A 17,618-nucleotide genomic window follows, 5' to 3' on the forward strand; every position below is an offset into this window, starting at 1 on the left:
GTGTTTTAATGTTCATAACATTACAGTTACAGTGTAACATCATAAGTTACAGTGTGCATTACAGAAGGCATTTTTATCACATAAATACAAATGGTGTGGAAAAGAGGCACATTAAAATAATTCAAATATAACATCACAAATGCATAGTTATATAGCTTTCAGGTGTCTGCATCCTATGACAGAATATTATTCTAGTCCATTAGTGCCCTTTGATCTTAAACATACGGTTTTAACTTTTCTGAATCGTTCGAGTCCTATAGTCCTAAATTGAAAGTCTGAATAGTTTGTTTTCAAGTAAAATGGTGAGCTGCAGATCCCGTCCTGGCTGGCGTCTCCTTTTCAGTGTCTGCATCCTTTTCCACTCAGGCTGCCATGTGTTACATCCACATCTCCGCCCTGATTGCAGAGTCTTTGAAGAGGAGAGGTGAGCACTCCGGTTTTCTCATTCTGCATTTGTTATTTTTGCTGTGTGTGTGTGAGAGAAAGAGAGAGAGAGAGAGAGAGAGAGAGTATGTGTGTGTGAACATACATTTGCATCACTATCCTTGAGGCATGCCACAATAATGTAGATATCATTACACCTTATTAAAATCGCAATAGATATTGGTACCAGTGACCTTGTAACTCAAGACATCAGTACAGCATTGTCACGATCATGGTATCCCACTCCCCATGTAAATATGTTACTACTGTAAAGGTCAAACTACATGGAAGTAAGGATAGTGATGCACTGTACAGTATGTGTTTGCGCCGTTCATGCTCATTTCATGCTCGGAGCTGTAGGCTTGCAGGGTGGCTCCAGTGTCAGGATGCTGTGATTGAGAAGAGTTATTTAGAGCCACGTTTGTTTTGTGTAGGAAGCACTACTGAAACCAACTGTCTAAAACAGATGAACTCTTTTAACCATTTACCCTAACACACACACACACATTTTTTTCTTTTCCAACCCTGTGCCATAGTTCGTTTAGATGAAGTGATCTCACACTACTGACCCTTACTGCTTCCTGTTATTACTGGCTTATTAATGATATTAAAGCCACTGCACTGCACAGCACACCCTTGTTATTTTTTTGTTTCTTTGTTTTGATTATTCATCACATTTCATCAGTAACAGACAAGTAGTAAGTGGGTCTTCTGGTTCATAGGCGAGTGTGTTACCCACTAGTCATAAAACTACCAGGTATTGCTGCTTGCTGCGTGCACATACTAACACTGCACATACCTGCTCCAGCATGGTCTGCTCAGCCTTGTGTTTGTGCTGCCCGCGCATGTGCGCATGTGTCGACCAATAGCCTCCAGGCGAAACATGCTGATGTTAAACCTGTTAAAACTCCTTTGCAACGCAGGATACTGGAAACCTGACAAGGCCAGGATGTCAAGTGTGGTTACAGAGGAGGCCAATGTAATTAACTGTAGCCCCTTACTAACCCCCCAAGATGGAGAAAGTGAGTGTTCCCCTGCCTCCCCTACCCATGCACCTCAAAATGGCTGTTTGGGTGAATGTTAGAATCCTTGGCATTATAAGGCTGCATTCATGTGGACATAAGGATCTTTTTCTGTCAAATGTCAAATATGTTTTTTGAAACTATAGAGAAGTTTGCAAAGTTACCTCAGCACAATGCTCAGATTGAACCAGACACTTGACGTATGTCTCAAATTGCACACTTGGCCACTGAGTTTTGAGAATTTTACAAATACTGGTTTTCACAAAGTTTTGATGCTTCCATTTCCACATGAGCAGTCATCATTGCGTTGCATAAAAAGAGCTTCACAGGCGATGATATTGCTGCTACTAAGATTGCACCTAAATCAACCATTTATTGGATCATCAAAAACATCCAGGAGAGAAGTTCAAGTGTTGTGAAGTCCCCAAGAAAGTCCAGCAAGTCCAGCAAGATGATTCAGCTGCAGGATCGGGGGGCCACCAGTGCAGAGCTTGCTCAGGAATGGCAGCAGGCAGGTGTGAGTCCATCTGCACCCACAGTGAGGTGAAGACTTTTGGAGGATGGCCTGGTGTCAAGAAGGGCAGCAAAGAAGCCACTTCTCTCCAAGAAAAACATGACGGACAGACTGATGTTCTGCTAAAAGTACAGGGATTGGACTGCTGGGGACTGGGGTAACATCATTGTTTGGGGCATTATTGGGGAAAAATTATTGTCCAGAGAGGGCAAAATGAGCGCCACCATCAGTCCTGTCTTGTGCCAACAGTAAAACATCCTGAGACCATTCATGTGTGGGGCTGCTTCTCATCCAAGGGAGTGGGCTCACTCACAATAACACAGCCATGAAAAAAGAATGGTACCAAAACATCCTCCAACAGCAACTTCTCCCAACCATCCAAGAAAAGTTTGGTGAAGAACAATGGCCTTTCCAGCATGATGGCCAACACTGCAAATATTGACTCTTTGCCTTTGAAATGTCTTTGAAATTGCCTTTGAAATGTCTAAAATTGCTTGTTTTACTTCAATAAACCACACAAACAACTGAAGCAGCAAACTTTGTGAAAGCCAGTATTTGTGTCATTCTCAAAACCTTTGGCCACGACTGTATGAAAAGTAAAAAAGCTTGTATTCTAATGTTAAGCCATCATAGATCAATCACTTATATGCAAGTGAATTTCACTCATAGTTAGTCGAATTGTGTAAAAAAAAAAATGGCAATGGGGCGTGCGATATTTGCTTGGTAAAACAACTAGCACATTAGTCTAGTATACGCAAGGGGTGGGTATGGTGAGTTGACTGCTGGGTGAATTTTATTTATTAATTTTTTTATCCCTTCCAGTTTTTCAATGAGTCTGTTCTTGGGTGGGACGAAGGGTAAAAGAAAAGGCAAATCATGTTCAAAATGACAGACCAATGTTCTTCGGATAAATTATCAGAGAAGTAATACCTTGGACATGAAGGGACAGGAATGGTCTGATAACTTATAACTAATAAAAAAAAAATACATAACATGCCTTTTTAATAAGTGCTGTGACTCTCTAATATTTTTGTGACTTTTCATTATTCAAATGTGTCTTTTAAATGTTGTGTTTTATTGTATCTTATTTGTAGACTGTACATTTAGGTTTTTGCAAGGATTCCTTGTAAGGTGGCTTTAACTTTTTCACTGTAAACAAATTATTTTTTATGCTTGCCCCACTTTCACTTTATTATGTCACTTTGGGACACAGTTTATGTCAAAGTGGAACACAGTGCATCCATGGAACACAAACATGCAGTGTATCAATTGTACAGTTCCTTTGAGATCACCAGCACTTGGTTTGATTTTAATGGGCCAATAATTATTTTAGTTTCTGATGGTTAAATTCATACCAAAATAATCAAAAAATGATTATTCTTAATATGTCCGCAAATTTAGATTTTATACATACCTCCAGCCATTAAACTTATAAATTCTGTCATGTTTGTCCATTGAAAGCAAACTTTATGACTGCATGCCAGTAACAATGTGATGTTTGGTGACACAGTGCAGGATATGCATTGTTCTGTATGTAAATGGAAAAAAGTGACACGTTGCACAAACTGTATATCCTCTGTACTTGTGGTGATCCTAAAGTGATGTTTTACTCTGACAACGATAGCCTCGTTTTCAATGGGCTGGGCAGCATTCATGTGCATCTCACCCAATGTGAAGGAGGAAGGAGCCATGAAGGAGGACGCTGGCACCCAGGACACACCATACACAGAGGTACAGAAACAAACCATTGCATGCATTTATTTTTATATGGATACAGCGCTGAACATGTTGGATTGTTTGGGAAGGACACTCTGGTGGAACAGTTGGAGCTCTGTGTGGACTACCTGTGGAAATCTGAGAGGCATGAACTCATCGCTGACATCAACAAGCCCGTCATCGCTGTGTTCGAGAAGAGGAGAGATTTTAAGGTGCGATTTAGGCTATTGCTTTTGAACGAAAATGCACAAAAAAAAAAAAAGTTTTCTTCACGGCCACATGTGCGTTTGCGTCCTGCAGCGCCTGTCTGAGTTATACTATGACATCCATCGCTCCTACCTGAAAGTGACTGAGGTGGTGAACTCTGAGAAGCGCTTGTTCGGCCGATACTACCGTGTGGCTTTCTATGGACAGGTCAGTAGCACAATTCGGGTCTCTCTCCAACAAACACACACAGCCTTGCACAGTTGTGCAAAAGCATATACTTCTTCTTTATGTAGGGGTGCTAGGCATTACTTTGACTAACCATAAATAGAAAAATATTACTCATTTCTTCAGGCTCTGTGCAGAAAGAGTAGAAAGAAAATTTTGTAAACATTTAAATAAATTTAACGTTTAAATAAATAAACATAGTTAATAAATCGAACCCCACAATGACAACATGACAAAAAGTTTACTTGAGGTTTTGAGAAAACTGAGAAATCACATGAACATTAGTTTTCACAGCCTTTGCTGATGCACCTTTGGCAGCAATTACAGCCTCAAGTCTTTTTAATATGATGCTACAAGCTCTTTGCAGCGCCTCTCAAGCTCCATCAGGTTGGATGGGAAGCGTCGGTTCTCAGCCATTTTAAGATCTCTCCGGAGATGTTCAATCAGATTCAAGTCTGGGCTCGGGCTGGGCCACTCAAGGACTTTCACAGAGTTGTCCTGAAGCCACTCTTTTTATATGTTGGCTGTGTGCTAGGGTTGTTGTCCTGCTGAGTGCTCTGGATCAGGTTTTCATTCAGGATGCCTCTGTACATTTTGCTGCAGTCGTCATTCCCGCATGAAAAACATCCCCTTAGCATGATGCTGCCACCACCATGCTTCACTGTAGAGATGGTATTGGCCTGGTGATGAGCGGGGCCTGGTTTCCTTCAAACGTAATGGCTGGCATGCACACAAAAGCGTTCAACGTTTGCCTTGGGTTCTTGGTCACCTCCCTGACTAAGGCCCTCATCCCCTGATCGCTCAGTTTAGGTGGCCGACTCTAGGAAGAATCCTGATGGTTTTGAAATTCTTCCGCTTACGGATGATGGGGACTATTGTGTTCATTGGGACCTTCATGGAAGAGAAGAAGGTTTTCTGTAGAACAATTCTGCAGATTTGAGCCCAGAGACAGTCCTGCACTGTAACTTTATTAAACATAAATATAAATGCAAACATGAATGGTCATAAGGGCCACATTTCAAATCTCAACTTGTAGTTCTTAACCTGCATGTCTCCTTATTGACAACACAGATGAGGAAGGAGACAGGGAGACAGACTATGATTTGGCTACATCTAGTGGTCAATAGGCGCCAGGACATGATACCCATTGGGATATTAACAGAAATTTGTGAATGCCATACGAGACATTCTTGAAGTTAAGCCTGAAGTGTGAAGCTGGGACTTACCCTCTACATTATGTTCACCCTCAACAAAAAAAATGTATTATTATATTACACAGTAAAGCTAATTTGTAACAACTTTGTTTCGATATCTTGCACAGAAGTTGGATAGGTCAGGCATGTCATTTTTCTATTCATTCTTTTTTACAGTAAAGTTTGTGGTGTTTCCTAATGGCCATGCTTGCCACTATATGTTTAGTGTGTTGTGTAAATGGCGCATCGTAGTGTTCTTTTCTTAAAAAGTTTGAGAACTGGGACATAAATTCCTGTGCCTCGAACCTCTGGTGGAGGAACCTGTACTCCATTGAACATGATTGGTTTCAAATTCAACAGAGTGTGTAGTGATTTTCACTGGCACTTTCACCTCAGCTTAATTCAGTTTCTTCTATTCCTCTGCCTGCTTTTTTTTTTTTTTTATCTGACAAGGCTGCGGTAAGTTTATTTTTTTGTTCTCGTTTCCCGGTTCCACTTTCCTTGCCTGTGCCTTCACAGCACTAACAAGCTTTCTCCTCGCCTTCTCTGTGCATATTGTTTAATATGTACGTTTGCCCTGATTTACCCTTTAGGATCCTAAAACCTATTCACTGGGGGTTTTAATTCGTTAATTTATTCACTGTTAGATAGAACCGTTTATTGACATATAGCTTTAATAGACTATAAAAACTTGTCTTTATTGCAGGACTAGTTAATACAGTGTTTAAAGGCATGATTAATATTTACCTGGCACACCTACATCCTAAAGTTGTGGATTGGCTTGGACATCCTGCTCGGTGTTCTGGCTTTTTGGTCCATGGTGTTTTGAGAATGATAGCCATAATAACCATATTCAGTTTTATCATTAAAAAAAACACTAATATTGTGGCTTCAATACTTCATTGTATTTGTATTGCTTTAAATAAAAAAATAAAAAACTATCTAACCCAATGCAGTAAAACGTCACATGGCATGAAGATGTTGGGAACTGCATCCAAAACCCTGTTTAAATTGGCTCATGGTCATCCATTACAGGGCTTCTTTGAGGAAGAAGAAAGCAAAGAGTTTATCTACAAGGAGCCCAAGCTGACCAGTCTGCCAGAGATCTCACAGAGGCTCCTCAAGCTCTACTCTGACAAGTTTGGAGCTGACAATGTCAAGATGATCCAGGACTCCAACAAGGTAGAGAGAGGCTCCTCACTCCTGCCCATTTATTTCATCTCATCTGCTCTACCTATGTTTCATGTTTGAATATGTTTTTCCTGTTAATATCAGGTGAACCCTAAAGACCTCGACCCGAAGTACGCCTACATCCAGGTGACATATGTGTTGCCCTACTTTGACGAGAAAGAGCAGCAGGAGAAGAAGACTGATTTTGAGCGAAATCACAACATGAGCCGCTTTGTTTTTGAGACCCCATTTACACTGTCCGGCAAAAAACATGGCGACGTGTCCGAACAGTGCAAGAGGAGAACCATAGTGACCAGTGAGTCGCAAAAACCCTCAACTCAAACGTCTCACAAATTGTGAGACTGTTTCATAAATTTGTCAAGTTAAATCTGACTGGACGGTTCCCAAACAATGATGTAGAATTACTAAATCAAGAATCATAGAATGGTAATGGCCACTGACAAATTCTCTAATTACTGAAACAATAGGTAAAGTAAAAGGATATGAATTAATTCCATTCAGTTTTCCAGCAGACTTCACAAATTGGAGAACCAATTTGACGAAATACCAACAAGGAGTCTACAATATATCAGCTCAACTCAGCATCTCTCTCTGCTTCTGTCCGTTTATTTCGTATCCCACAGCGATGTCAACATTTCCCTACTTGAAGAAGCGCATTGAGGTGGTTGAGCATCAGTGCACGGAAATGAATCCCATTGAGGTGGCCATAGACGAGATGTCCCGTAAAGTGTCTGAACTGAAGCAGCTCTGCAGTGTGGACGAGGTGGACATGATCCGCCTCCAGCTCAAACTGCAGGGCAGCGTCAGCACACAGGCAAGCACGCACCCGTTCAAACGCACGGCCACCAGGTCCACTCCTTAAAACACTATAACCTCACGTGTGGGACTACACATGCCTGGAATTTATTTATATGCCACAAGGCACAACTGTAGTGTCTTGGCGCCTGGGAAAGGCTAACGTCTGTCTGTCTGCCTCAGGTGAATGTTGGACCCATGGCATACGGCCGGGCCTTCATAGAGGAGAAAAATGCCAAGAAATACCCAGACAACCAAGTGAAGCTTCTGAAGGAAATTTTCAGGTACTCGATCCTAATAAGCCTTTTTTTGGGCTTTTTTCTATATTAAAATGTAATTAATTCATATACATTTTGATTGAGAAAACAATGGCAGTATCAGAATGTGGCTTTGAAGGGTCAGCTGGTTGTCACTGTTAGCATGAATCTAGGTTTAAAATTCTTCTTATTATTATTCTTCCATTTTTTTTTTTGCACTTTGGGATCATCTTCGTGCCCTGACTCCGCAGGCAATTTGCTGAAGCATGCGGGCAGGCCCTGGATGTGAACGAGAGGCTGATAAAGCAGGACCAGCTGGAATATCAGGTGGAGATGAGATCGCACTATAAAAATATGGTGGCTGAGCTCTCCAGCATCATGAACGAACAGGTCTGTATGCTCCTGAACATCCTGGTTTTCCCGCATACACATCATAAACATCTTGTGTGCATAGAGACTGTTCTTGACCTGCATGCATTGACTGTATAGAAGGATACCTGTTTATGTTCTGTTTTTTTTTTTCTATTCTGTTTTTCCTTTCTGATCCCAGCTCTGTGGTGCTCTCCCCTCTTCCTCCTCCTCTTCTCACACTCCCATCCTCACCTCCTCTAAAGGTGAAGATAAAACATCTTGCACGTGATACATTTGTTATTCCTGTCCTTCATAAACGCTTACTGGCCATTTGAGGATATTCATTTATTTGCATCCTGCCAGAATGTTTTTGCTTAAACCAAACTCAGGTTCTGCTTATGGCCCAAATAATGTATGGTGGTTGGATGAAGTTAAACTGCAAACAGCAACCATTAAAATTTAGTTACTGAATAATGAAAATGTGCCAAGGGGTTCAGAGTACATGAGACAGGATGCCATACCATGAGATACTGGCACTGGTGTTATAGGCATGAATCAAAAAGCCAGAAGATCATGACACCAGGGCTCATGACCACGAGTTTAGCATTTAATATTTACTCCTGACAATATTACTAATTACTAATATTTACTCTTGACAATAAAATCTTGTTATATAAAATAATTGATTCAGTGGTTTCTTAAGCAGCCTTAAGCAGCCTGACTGGCTAGAACTGTATAATCGAATTTATTTAACCCTAACCCATTATTAACATTCTCATTAGTTTAAGTGCATTTTTATGTTTAAACTATAAAACTAACATCTCTTAAACCAATAAATCAGTGAATTTAAAACTTATATACAGTACCGACCAAAAGTTTGGACACATCTTCTCATTCGATGTGTTTTCTTTATTTTCATGACAATTTACGTTGGTAGATTCTCACTGAAGGCATCAAAACTATGAATGAACACATGTGGAGTTAATTACTGCACCAAAAAAGGTGAAATAACTGAAAACATGTTTTATATTTTTACATCTGGATTGGGTTCAGGTCCGGTGACTGTGGAGGCCAGGTCTCCACTTTTTGTTAAGTCTTTGGAGACACTCAGAGTTAAGGGGCTTGCTCAGGGACACAATGGTAGTAAGCAGGGTTTAAACCTGTGACTTTGTGGTCTTCTGGTTCGTAGGAGGCTGTGTTACCCTCTGGCTACTACTTATTAGATCTGTATTCAGCAGTTAGGCTTGAGGAGGGGTTTTCTGTGTGAAGCCTACTCACCTACTCACTCATGTCAAAAAGAACAAAGAGAACTTCCATCTTTTATAACATGAGCTACAATTTCTTTCCTCTCTGTCACAGATACCATACACAAGACAGCCAGGAACAGAGCGACACAGCGCCTTCTGAACAGCCAATAGGCTTCAGCTAATGGGAACAGTTTGGACCAGAAGGGTTCGTCCCACGGATCCTGTTGCCGGGTGCTCAGTTCATTATGACCATAAAGAAGAGGGGACTACTGTCTTCTGAGAACTGGAAAAGGGGATGTGAGTGGATGGAATCAAGACGTCTGTGAAGAACAGCCATTGTGAAATGAACGCACAGCTTTGTGATGACTGCTGTCATTTTTAGCTAATTTAAGCATCTGGAAGGCAACATCCCCATCTGCACCATGATTCTTTATACATTACACACACTCACTGAAGCACAAATTCACATGCAGTATGCCTTCTCTCCTAGACCCCTATCCTTAGACAAATAAAACAGTGACCTTATTTAGCTAGAGGTGTGTTCAACTGGGAGCGTCCTCGTTTTCATCTTTTTTTCCATTCTAATGCAGCCTCCAGCTGAGACTCCAGAAAGCATCCGGGCATTATTACAACAATTTCACTCGCGTTACAGTACAGACCTGTTGAGTACACCTCCAGTCTCAGTATGAATGTAGAGAAATTGTGCATTTCTATGTCCTATCCTAACCTTCTGGATTTCATTTTTTGAACAAAAAGTTACTGTTTTATAACATTTCTATGATTTTTAATGTTATTATTTTTATTGTTTCAAGTACTGTTGAATTGTAAATAAGAATAATTAATATTTAAAATGTGTCTTTTATATATCAATATATGGTTTTGTTTGGATAAATTAAGAAGATAATAAACAAATGAAGAAACAAAATTTTATCTATAACATCTAAATAAATTGTTAATACCCACGCGTGGTCATTATCATGATATCAATTTATCTAGAGGCATCTTTTTTATAAAAGCTTCTAAAAAGGTGCTTATTAAACCTACCTATATTAATATAGTATGGAAGATGTCGGGATAGCCTCTGGCCCTTCATACTGTCATCAGATACAACCAGGTGAACTGTTGTGACATTTTTTGTGGTTTGCAAGTAACCATCCTGGAACCTTGGTGTAAAACTTTTATTTTTCTGTGTAGTTCTCATAAGTACAGGTATTGCATGAATTGTTTTCAATTGTATTTTTGTGACCATGGTATCATACAAAGAAAGTCCTATACATTGTTATTGTCACCTTTCATTTCCTGTTCTGCAGCTATTCCAGTTGTTACTGTGAGGTGTGCTCGTTCACAGCTGCGACATTTGGGGTCCCATTCAGCCTCCAGCACCTTGACGCCACCATCTGGAGACCATGACAGCAACAGCTTCCACTTGAGAATTTCCTATCAAAGCAAAACACGCTTACTAAAAACCTTGAGAAGTCATGGGTTTTGAAAAGAGAATTTTCCAGGCCTTGAAAAGTTTTGCAATACGAAATGAATATACTAAGTCATGGAAAAGTCATAAAATTTAATTGGCACATGAATGTATAACGAAGTACATAGTTCCCATAAGACTGTGCGAGAAACATTTTTCTACGTTAAAAACTAGAGCAGGTCTATAGTAGCTTTGCTGGCTTTACATAGTGAACCACGCAACGTGGTGATGCGTGTGTTGCTCCTGCCCAAAACTCTGCTCTACGCCCGAACATGATTGTGTTAAATTTTACTCAGGAAGAAACACTGTCGATTAAGTTAATCATTTCAGAAGAAATGACTTCACAGAAATCTCAGAGAACATTTGGTCATGAAAATTTGAAAAACCATGAAAATTCTTTTGTAAAAATGTGTAAGAATCCTGAAAACAGATGGGTGTTCAGTGGACACAGTTTCGCGGGTTCAGTTATGGTGATCGATCTGCAACCCCATTTTCTAGCCCTTTATCTGCTGCAGCTGGATTCTAAACCCACTGGCCTACAATCCCAGAGACGTATTGACCGGGGCAAATTTAAATCCAGAATGTGCATGTAGGGTATGTGCACACAGAGAAATGGAAGTACCACTGTGTACCTATATGGGTACAGATGCTTGTTGCTGGGGCAGAACCCTTCTGAAGAACAATGTCGTCGTCCTCGCGGGTACTTTTTTTTTTTTACCTTAGTCATCTGTACCATTTAAGGCACAATTGTGTACCTGTCATGGCTGGAATTTAAAATTATATTTACATATATGTATGATGTAGTGGTCTGCAAAGGGCAGCACAATGGTTGTGTTGCCCAGGGGGTTAAAGAGCCACAGACGTGGGGAGACTGGGCTCGAACCGGCAACCTTCAACTCACATGCACAGAGTCTTAGTCCACTGAGCTATACACTGCTATGTCTGCCCGTCTGTGATGTACATTCATGTACATTCATTTTGTCCTTTGTTGTGTTATTCTGCTGTGGGAAAAAAATACTTTTACAAACATGATCAGCCACTTTTGGAAAAATTGGTCAAATTTATGAGCCATTCTATCACTATTAAGCAGCTGAAATCTAGCAATTTACAAGCATTTTTGTTGGTACATTGGGGTTAGTTGGGATCATTTCCATGTGGTGCAGGTCCATGGGTACAACTATGTACTTTCTCAAATCATGTACCTTTAAAGGTACAACATGGAATCAAAAAGGACCTGCCCTGTACTTTTTGAGGTACAATCACCTGAAGGGAACTGTTTTGTACCTACAGCATATGTGGCTTTAAGGTGTATGTACAAAAAGTGCATTTGATGGCTCCAGGAAAAACCTGGAAGCAGAATTAGTTACCTGGGACACCATGTCATGAAGCAGGATATCATACTGGAACATGAGTTGAGCATCCTTGGTCTCCTGAAAAACACAGTAGACAAAGACTCACAAAAGAAAAGATCTTCTAGGAATTATTTTCTGTCCAAACTGAGACAAACTTGCCATCTGGGTGAAGTTGTCTATGTGGGCCATGTTCAACAACGTGCTCTCGTTAGATTCTCTCAGCATTATGAAGCTGGACGCAACCCCCCCAAGATGCCAGAATGGAGCCATCTCCGGATCAATGTGACCAACGCTGTCTGCAAATCATAGAAAAACACACACGTGTGTGTGTGTGTGTGTGTGTGTGTGTGTGTGTGTGTGTGTGTGGGGGGGGGGGGGGGGGGGGGGGGGGGGTATACATACTTGGTATGTCGCTCCCTGACAGCAGACTCGTTGCGTTTCTGAGCCTCTGGTACAAATCTTCCTCTTCAGCTGAGGTGTTGACCTGGAAAGCCCCACTGCAGGTGCACTGGACCTGGGGAGGCTTCCGCTCGTCGGCTCGGTGGAAGAGCACCTCGGCAGAGCACAGCCCCATGTCCTGCTGCATTATCGAAGGAGACGAATGATGAGGCTTTATTCACATGAACTACATATAATATTACACTGCTTTCTCACAATTCTACTACAAGAAAACATATTTTAGCTGCCAGTGGTGGTTTTAGGTATTCTTTAGTAAACACGACCTTACATGCTTGATAAGATCCAGGGAGGGTTTGGGCTCCAGAAACTGAATCTGTGCTGATGTGATAACGGAATGAAACCGAAAATCTTTCATATTCAATAAATGTCCCTTACAAAGTATGCTGTAACTATACTTCCAAACCGGTCGGTAATATTTCCAATGTTTTCTTGTAATAAAATGTTTTAATGAGAGGCATATAACACACACAGGTCTGTCGCATGAACGAAGAACACAACATAACACTACTACTGTTTTGTAAAGAGGAATAGAAATACTTACATTTCTAGTCATTTCTTTCAACGTGAACTCAATATGATATTTCGTTCCCAACACCCCCATGTCCTTGAAGGAAAAAAAAGGCAATTTGACAATGAATGATGAAAGAATAAAGATCAGGTCAGTAACAGTAACGTGGAGTTTGGCTCTCACCTCCAGTCCAGCCTTCTTCACACCACTGCTGCCAAACCATGCAAACGGTGAGCCGTAGCGGGTGTTGATGAAGTGCTCGGCCACTTTTGCGGCCCGTGTGGCTGGGTAATGTGATGGATCCAGCTCTTCTACGGGCATGGCCGCCTGAATGTCTTCCTGACCAGGGACGGAAGGAGACGCAGCAGGAGTGTGTGGTGTCAGTCTGCGTTCCACGGGACTTTGGCCCTGCTTGAGCAAACACAAAACCAGATTAGAAGGAGCAGCTTCGGTCTGATTGCCTGGAGTGGAGGGGAATTGGGTGGAAATTCCTGGTTCCCACTCGCACATGCACTTCAACTTCCTTCTTCGGGCCCCCAGTGACAAGGCCAGCCCTCTCTTAAAGGGACAAGCCAGCATTTCAAATGCACAACACTAAAACAATTACCTTTTCACGTAAATGCATGTATATCTCATTCTAATTACAAAGATTACGTGTTTTTTTGTACTTGGTTATATTTATGCACTGTATGACTACAGATGTTCTTTTTTTTCTTTATCTACTTTTTATTTGTTGTGTTTGGTTTGGTTTTCTCTTTGAGGGGTCTAGATGGGGGGATTGTTTGAGCTGTTTTTTTTTTACTTTTTGAGAATATTGTTATTGTTCATGCTCTAATCCCAGTGGGAACTAAATGTATAATAAAGAAATAAACAGAAAGATAGATTATTTACTTTAACATTGTGAGTCAGGGAAAATGGTGTTAAATCTAAGCATCAGCATTTCTTAAAGAAAGGTCTGCTATTATGAAATTACATTATTTCTTTTTACTTTATATGATCTTAGTGGTCCCCTAATACTGTATCTGAAGTCTCTTTCCAAGGAGACAGGCTCAACAGGCTGCAGTACCTGTATTGCGCCTGTAGTTCACAAGTCTTGCTAGACCGGGTGTTCCAAACCCAGGACAGCAAACAGGTCTGAGCTGCCACTCTCTGAACGGCGAAGCCGAATGTCCCAAGCACTCTTTATACGTATTGCCATTTCTAGCCACTGCTGCACCATAGACAGGCAAGGGGAACTAATGTTAAATAATCTCACAAAGTGACATTTTCATAATTTCAACTTTAAGACAAATTGAAGGCCAGTGATGTAAAGAACTGTGTGAGCTGTAATAGAATTATTTATAAAACCACATAAAAAAAATGTTTATCACATAATATGAAATCATCGTTAAATAAAACTAATTCTGTTGAGTTTGCCAATAAAAATGTTTATAAAATGAACAATAATTTCTGACACCTGTATGAACAGAAGGATTTGAAAAAAAGAAACTGCAAGCGAAAAAATGCTTCATATTGGTCCCGTATGAAGAAGAGATTGATGCTCACCAGCAGATTTCTGATCAGGTAAAATATGGGAGACGAGTGAGGGTTGATATAGTGTGAAAGCAATGCACTGAGATTTACATTTACAGCATTTATCAGACACCCTTATCCAGAGCGACTTACAATCAGTAGTTACAGGGACAGTCTCCCCCTGGAGCAACTTAGGGTTAAGTGTCTTGCTCAGGGACACAATGGTAGTAAGTGGGGTTTGAACCCGGGTCTTCTGGTTCATAGGCGAGTGTGTTACCCGCTAGGCTACTAGCACCCTAATTATTTACTGGATGGTGCAGTGCTTTCTGCATACTTACTCTGTATGGCTGTACAGACAATAACACAAAAATAGCATTCATATGTCAAGAGTTGTGCAAACAAAAAAACCTCTGTAGGATTACTGCTTCAACATTTTTTGCAGATGCGCCAAATAATAACATTGTTATGAGTTTGCTTTCTGGGATGTCATTTCTCACAGTACTGCTATGAAAAATGCAGAACGTAACTCACCTCAGATGCCACGTTAGGCTGGATTCCTTTTCTGGGCGGTGCTGTTGTGTGCAGTGGTGCCCGTGCACAGGCAGGACATGCTGGACTCAGGGCCAGGAGAACCAGGAGAGGTAAAATGGACAAATTCATATTCCAGGGAGTGCAGACGAGCAGGACTGTGGCGCATTCTGAGAAGGAATGGGGCTATAAGCAGCGAGGCTGGGTTACGTAACAGGAGGTCACAGATAAAAACCAGGATGATGTGTTCCAGATGAGCTACGAATTGTTTCTGAGCTCGTCTCAACCTTCACAAACTGTCCTTCTCCAGTCTTCAAAAACTCCAACAGGCATTAGTCCTTGAAAACGGTTTTTAATACGGCTAAAAGGATTGTCAGAAAATCACACACAAAGAGCCAGTAAACAGAATGAATCAATCTTCAACATGTAGTAAAAATATTGCAGAGCAGAGGACCATGTAGGAGCTAAATAATCGTGCCAGTGGAATGTTGTTCAGGTCCGAAAAGCACAGAGGGCGAACGGAATGGTGAGCGTGGTTACACACGAGGCTCAGACAAGACTGCAGGCGATGAAGGTTTACTGGAGAACGTGTTGAGGGTCACACGTGTTGAGGGGGTCGCATCAGGGAATAAGTGAGCGTTTGCAAACGCGTTTACATGCTTGCGTGTCACATCATGATAGCATCAGAGATGTCAAAGTGGAACACGTAAAGGTCAAGGAGACTTACAGGTCACATACGCACTTTTTATGATACAACAGGTGTTGTGCAGGCAAGGTTCCAGGAAGGATGAACGCCGGCATAGCGTTCTATCACTGCACAACTGCACGTGCGTGGCTCACGCCACGGATTTAGGCGGCCAACGAGGGAGCCACGCCCGCCGTTTTCTGAGATTTTTAACTGGGGGGTTGTGCAAATAAGTATATATACAGACAGTGTTTTCTACAATAAGTCATTTTTCTATTTACAGCATATTTGTAATACTTGAATATTTGCAATATTTGTAATATTGAGGTCAACAGCAGTCGCACAAGCATGTAGAGACAAATACAATTTGAATTTGAATTTAAATTTGAATTTGGAGACACTCAGGCTTAAGCGAGTGTCTCCAGAGGGACAAAATGGTAGTTTATTGCTGCTGTATTGTAGGGACCATTTTCTCACTTTGCTGCAAAGTGATTACACTTATTGCCTTGGGAAAATATTGTAGTTATGTACTGTTTCATTATTACCAATTAGAATAAATTAGAATAAAAGGTAAAGCCCTCACGCTTTGACCCTTTCTGCACACAAGGAAAAAATAACTCATGGAGAAAGAAAAGGGAGAAACCTCCGGACGGAGAGAAGGAGTGAGTATGCAATAGATGCAGAATTGGTACTGATTTGTCCAATAGGTGGAATGGCAAGGTTGGTAGTAATATAATACATCATTACAATATCAAGTATATAGAACGTTAAAAACGTATGTACTTACTGGATTTTCACAACGTGAAACAATGGGAACGTATAAAAGGGTGAAACAGTGTTGCCAGTGTAGTAACCTTATAAAATCAGAAGATGGAGACAAAGTAGACAATATGTGTGAAAAATGTATTACTTAAAGTCAGGAAGTTTAAACAACTCTACACACACTGCATTATTACACACACACATACACACACACTCCAGATATTGTTCTTTGATTGATTTTCATACTCATACCCACAGCTAGATTCTTCCTGGCTGGACGTCTGCCATCCAGTCCTGCAGTGAGAGTTAATAAAAATAATTTCATTAATCATTTCATGGTTACATCATAGTATAGATCTTATGATTAATTATTAGTCAAATTAAGTAGGTGTAAAAAAATTTATGTATTTGCTTTGGAAATGTTTTCTTGTTTTTTTTTTTTTAAAGCCAACAGAGCACAGGACATGAAAAGATCATCCGTATTGTTGAAACTCATTTCGTAGATCCTCTGCAGCACCTCATGCTTTTTTGGCAAGCCGGAGAGCGGCCGACTACTTTTTCACCCCCTTTCGATTACAACAGGACGTGCCATCACCATCACTTCATCAGCATGACACATAGCTTCACACACTACAGACGTGCACAAAGAAAATGTTAGTGGATCGGTGAATCAACAGTGAATTCAAACAGCCTTACAACCACAAGCATGTAAATGTGATATAACTTATAAGAAGTCAGATTTCTGCCAATGAACTGATATTTAAATTTTAAAGTTGTTTTTCGCCATGCAGTGCACACACTCATTAGCCGTTGGTAGAAAATGTTCCAGCTCTTTCTTGGTTTTGTACATATGTTAATAAGAAATGTTTTACGATGTCTTTGAGTACTACTAAAAACATCAAATGGGCTTCACTACTCTGCCGCCACTTTTTGGTTCGATCCGAAGAGGTTGAAATTACAGGTTAGTACATGTGGGTCTTGAACAGAACACACACTGCAGTACAACACTGATGACCACAAAGAATCACAGTCACGCAGTCAAACACACACCTCTGCTGGCGTGCACATGACTGACCGTCACTGCTGTCGGAAATTTCGCACCACATTGAAGCAATGGATGCTGTGTTCTTTATGCATGCTGCAAATGGACTGTGGGAATTTACTTACCATGTTCCCAATGCCATTCTATTAACTGTCAGA

The 17,618-nt window shown here is 40.8% G+C and overlaps 2 protein-coding genes across 13 annotated transcripts in view; one reads left to right on the forward strand and one right to left on the reverse strand.

Annotated features, from left to right (window-relative positions):
* The window catches only part of dock10 (dedicator of cytokinesis 10), a 56,485-nt gene extending 46,382 nt beyond the window's left edge, over nucleotides 1-10,103 (forward strand). For 2 of the 7 annotated variants that reach the window (XM_028963042.1, XM_028963039.1), the window contains 13 exons: nucleotides 367-424; nucleotides 1,347-1,445; nucleotides 3,584-3,690; nucleotides 3,765-3,887; nucleotides 3,976-4,089; nucleotides 5,754-5,759; nucleotides 6,336-6,482; nucleotides 6,576-6,786; nucleotides 7,115-7,305; nucleotides 7,470-7,570; nucleotides 7,795-7,933; nucleotides 8,094-8,157; nucleotides 9,254-10,103. In XM_028963042.1, the coding sequence (XP_028818875.1) occupies nucleotides 367-424; nucleotides 1,347-1,445; nucleotides 3,584-3,690; nucleotides 3,765-3,887; nucleotides 3,976-4,089; nucleotides 5,754-5,759; nucleotides 6,336-6,482; nucleotides 6,576-6,786; nucleotides 7,115-7,305; nucleotides 7,470-7,570; nucleotides 7,795-7,933; nucleotides 8,094-8,157; nucleotides 9,254-9,312 (1,419 nt within the window). In that variant the 3' untranslated portion in view covers nucleotides 9,313-10,103. The remainder of the gene's footprint in view (nucleotides 1-366; nucleotides 425-1,346; nucleotides 1,446-3,583; nucleotides 3,691-3,764; nucleotides 3,888-3,975; nucleotides 4,090-5,753; nucleotides 5,760-6,335; nucleotides 6,483-6,575; nucleotides 6,787-7,114; nucleotides 7,306-7,469; nucleotides 7,571-7,794; nucleotides 7,934-8,093; nucleotides 8,158-9,253) is intronic. The other 5 variants (XM_028963040.1, XM_028963038.1, XM_028963041.1 and 2 more) reach the window with 5 other exon arrangements.
* lxn (latexin) lies at nucleotides 68-15,141 on the reverse strand. 6 transcript variants are annotated; one of them, XM_028963045.1, is made up of 8 exons: nucleotides 14,975-15,141; nucleotides 13,115-13,342; nucleotides 12,965-13,027; nucleotides 12,367-12,544; nucleotides 12,124-12,260; nucleotides 11,980-12,042; nucleotides 10,431-10,578; nucleotides 68-465 (listed from the first exon to the last, which is right to left on the reverse strand). In XM_028963045.1, the coding sequence occupies exons 1-8, from the start codon at nucleotides 15,101-15,103 to the stop codon at nucleotides 443-445; spliced, it is 969 nt and encodes a 322-aa protein (XP_028818878.1). In that variant the 5' UTR covers nucleotides 15,104-15,141; the 3' UTR covers nucleotides 68-442. The 6 variants fall into 6 exon arrangements, with proteins under 6 accessions (XP_028818878.1, XP_028818884.1, XP_028818880.1 ...); XM_028963051.1 differs by lacking the exon at nucleotides 14,975-15,141 and adding an exon at nucleotides 13,440-13,456 and having other exon boundaries at nucleotides 69-465; nucleotides 13,115-13,339; XM_028963047.1 differs by having other exon boundaries at nucleotides 71-465; nucleotides 13,115-13,339.
* Between the last annotated feature and the right edge of the window lie 2,477 nt (nucleotides 15,142-17,618).

The sequence above is a fragment of the Denticeps clupeoides genome, chromosome 19 (assembly GCF_900700375.1).
Source record: "Denticeps clupeoides chromosome 19, fDenClu1.1, whole genome shotgun sequence".
NCBI classification, from domain to species: domain Eukaryota; kingdom Metazoa; phylum Chordata; class Actinopteri; order Clupeiformes; family Denticipitidae; genus Denticeps; species Denticeps clupeoides.

Bases quoted from the DNA above. Each gene is read 5' to 3' on its own strand.
- lxn (XM_028963045.1), bottom strand. From the start codon at position 15,103: ATGAATTTGTCCATTTTACCTCTCCTGGTTCTCCTGGCCCTGAGTCCA. The intron at 13,343-14,974 runs GTGAGTTACGTT...TGTTTGCTCAAG, and splicing joins AGCCTAACGTGGCATCTGAG to CAGGGCCAAAGTCCCGTGGA. The intron at 13,028-13,114 runs GTGAGAGCCAAA...TTTTCCTTCAAG, and splicing joins TGAAGAAGGCTGGACTGGAG to GACATGGGGGTGTTGGGAAC.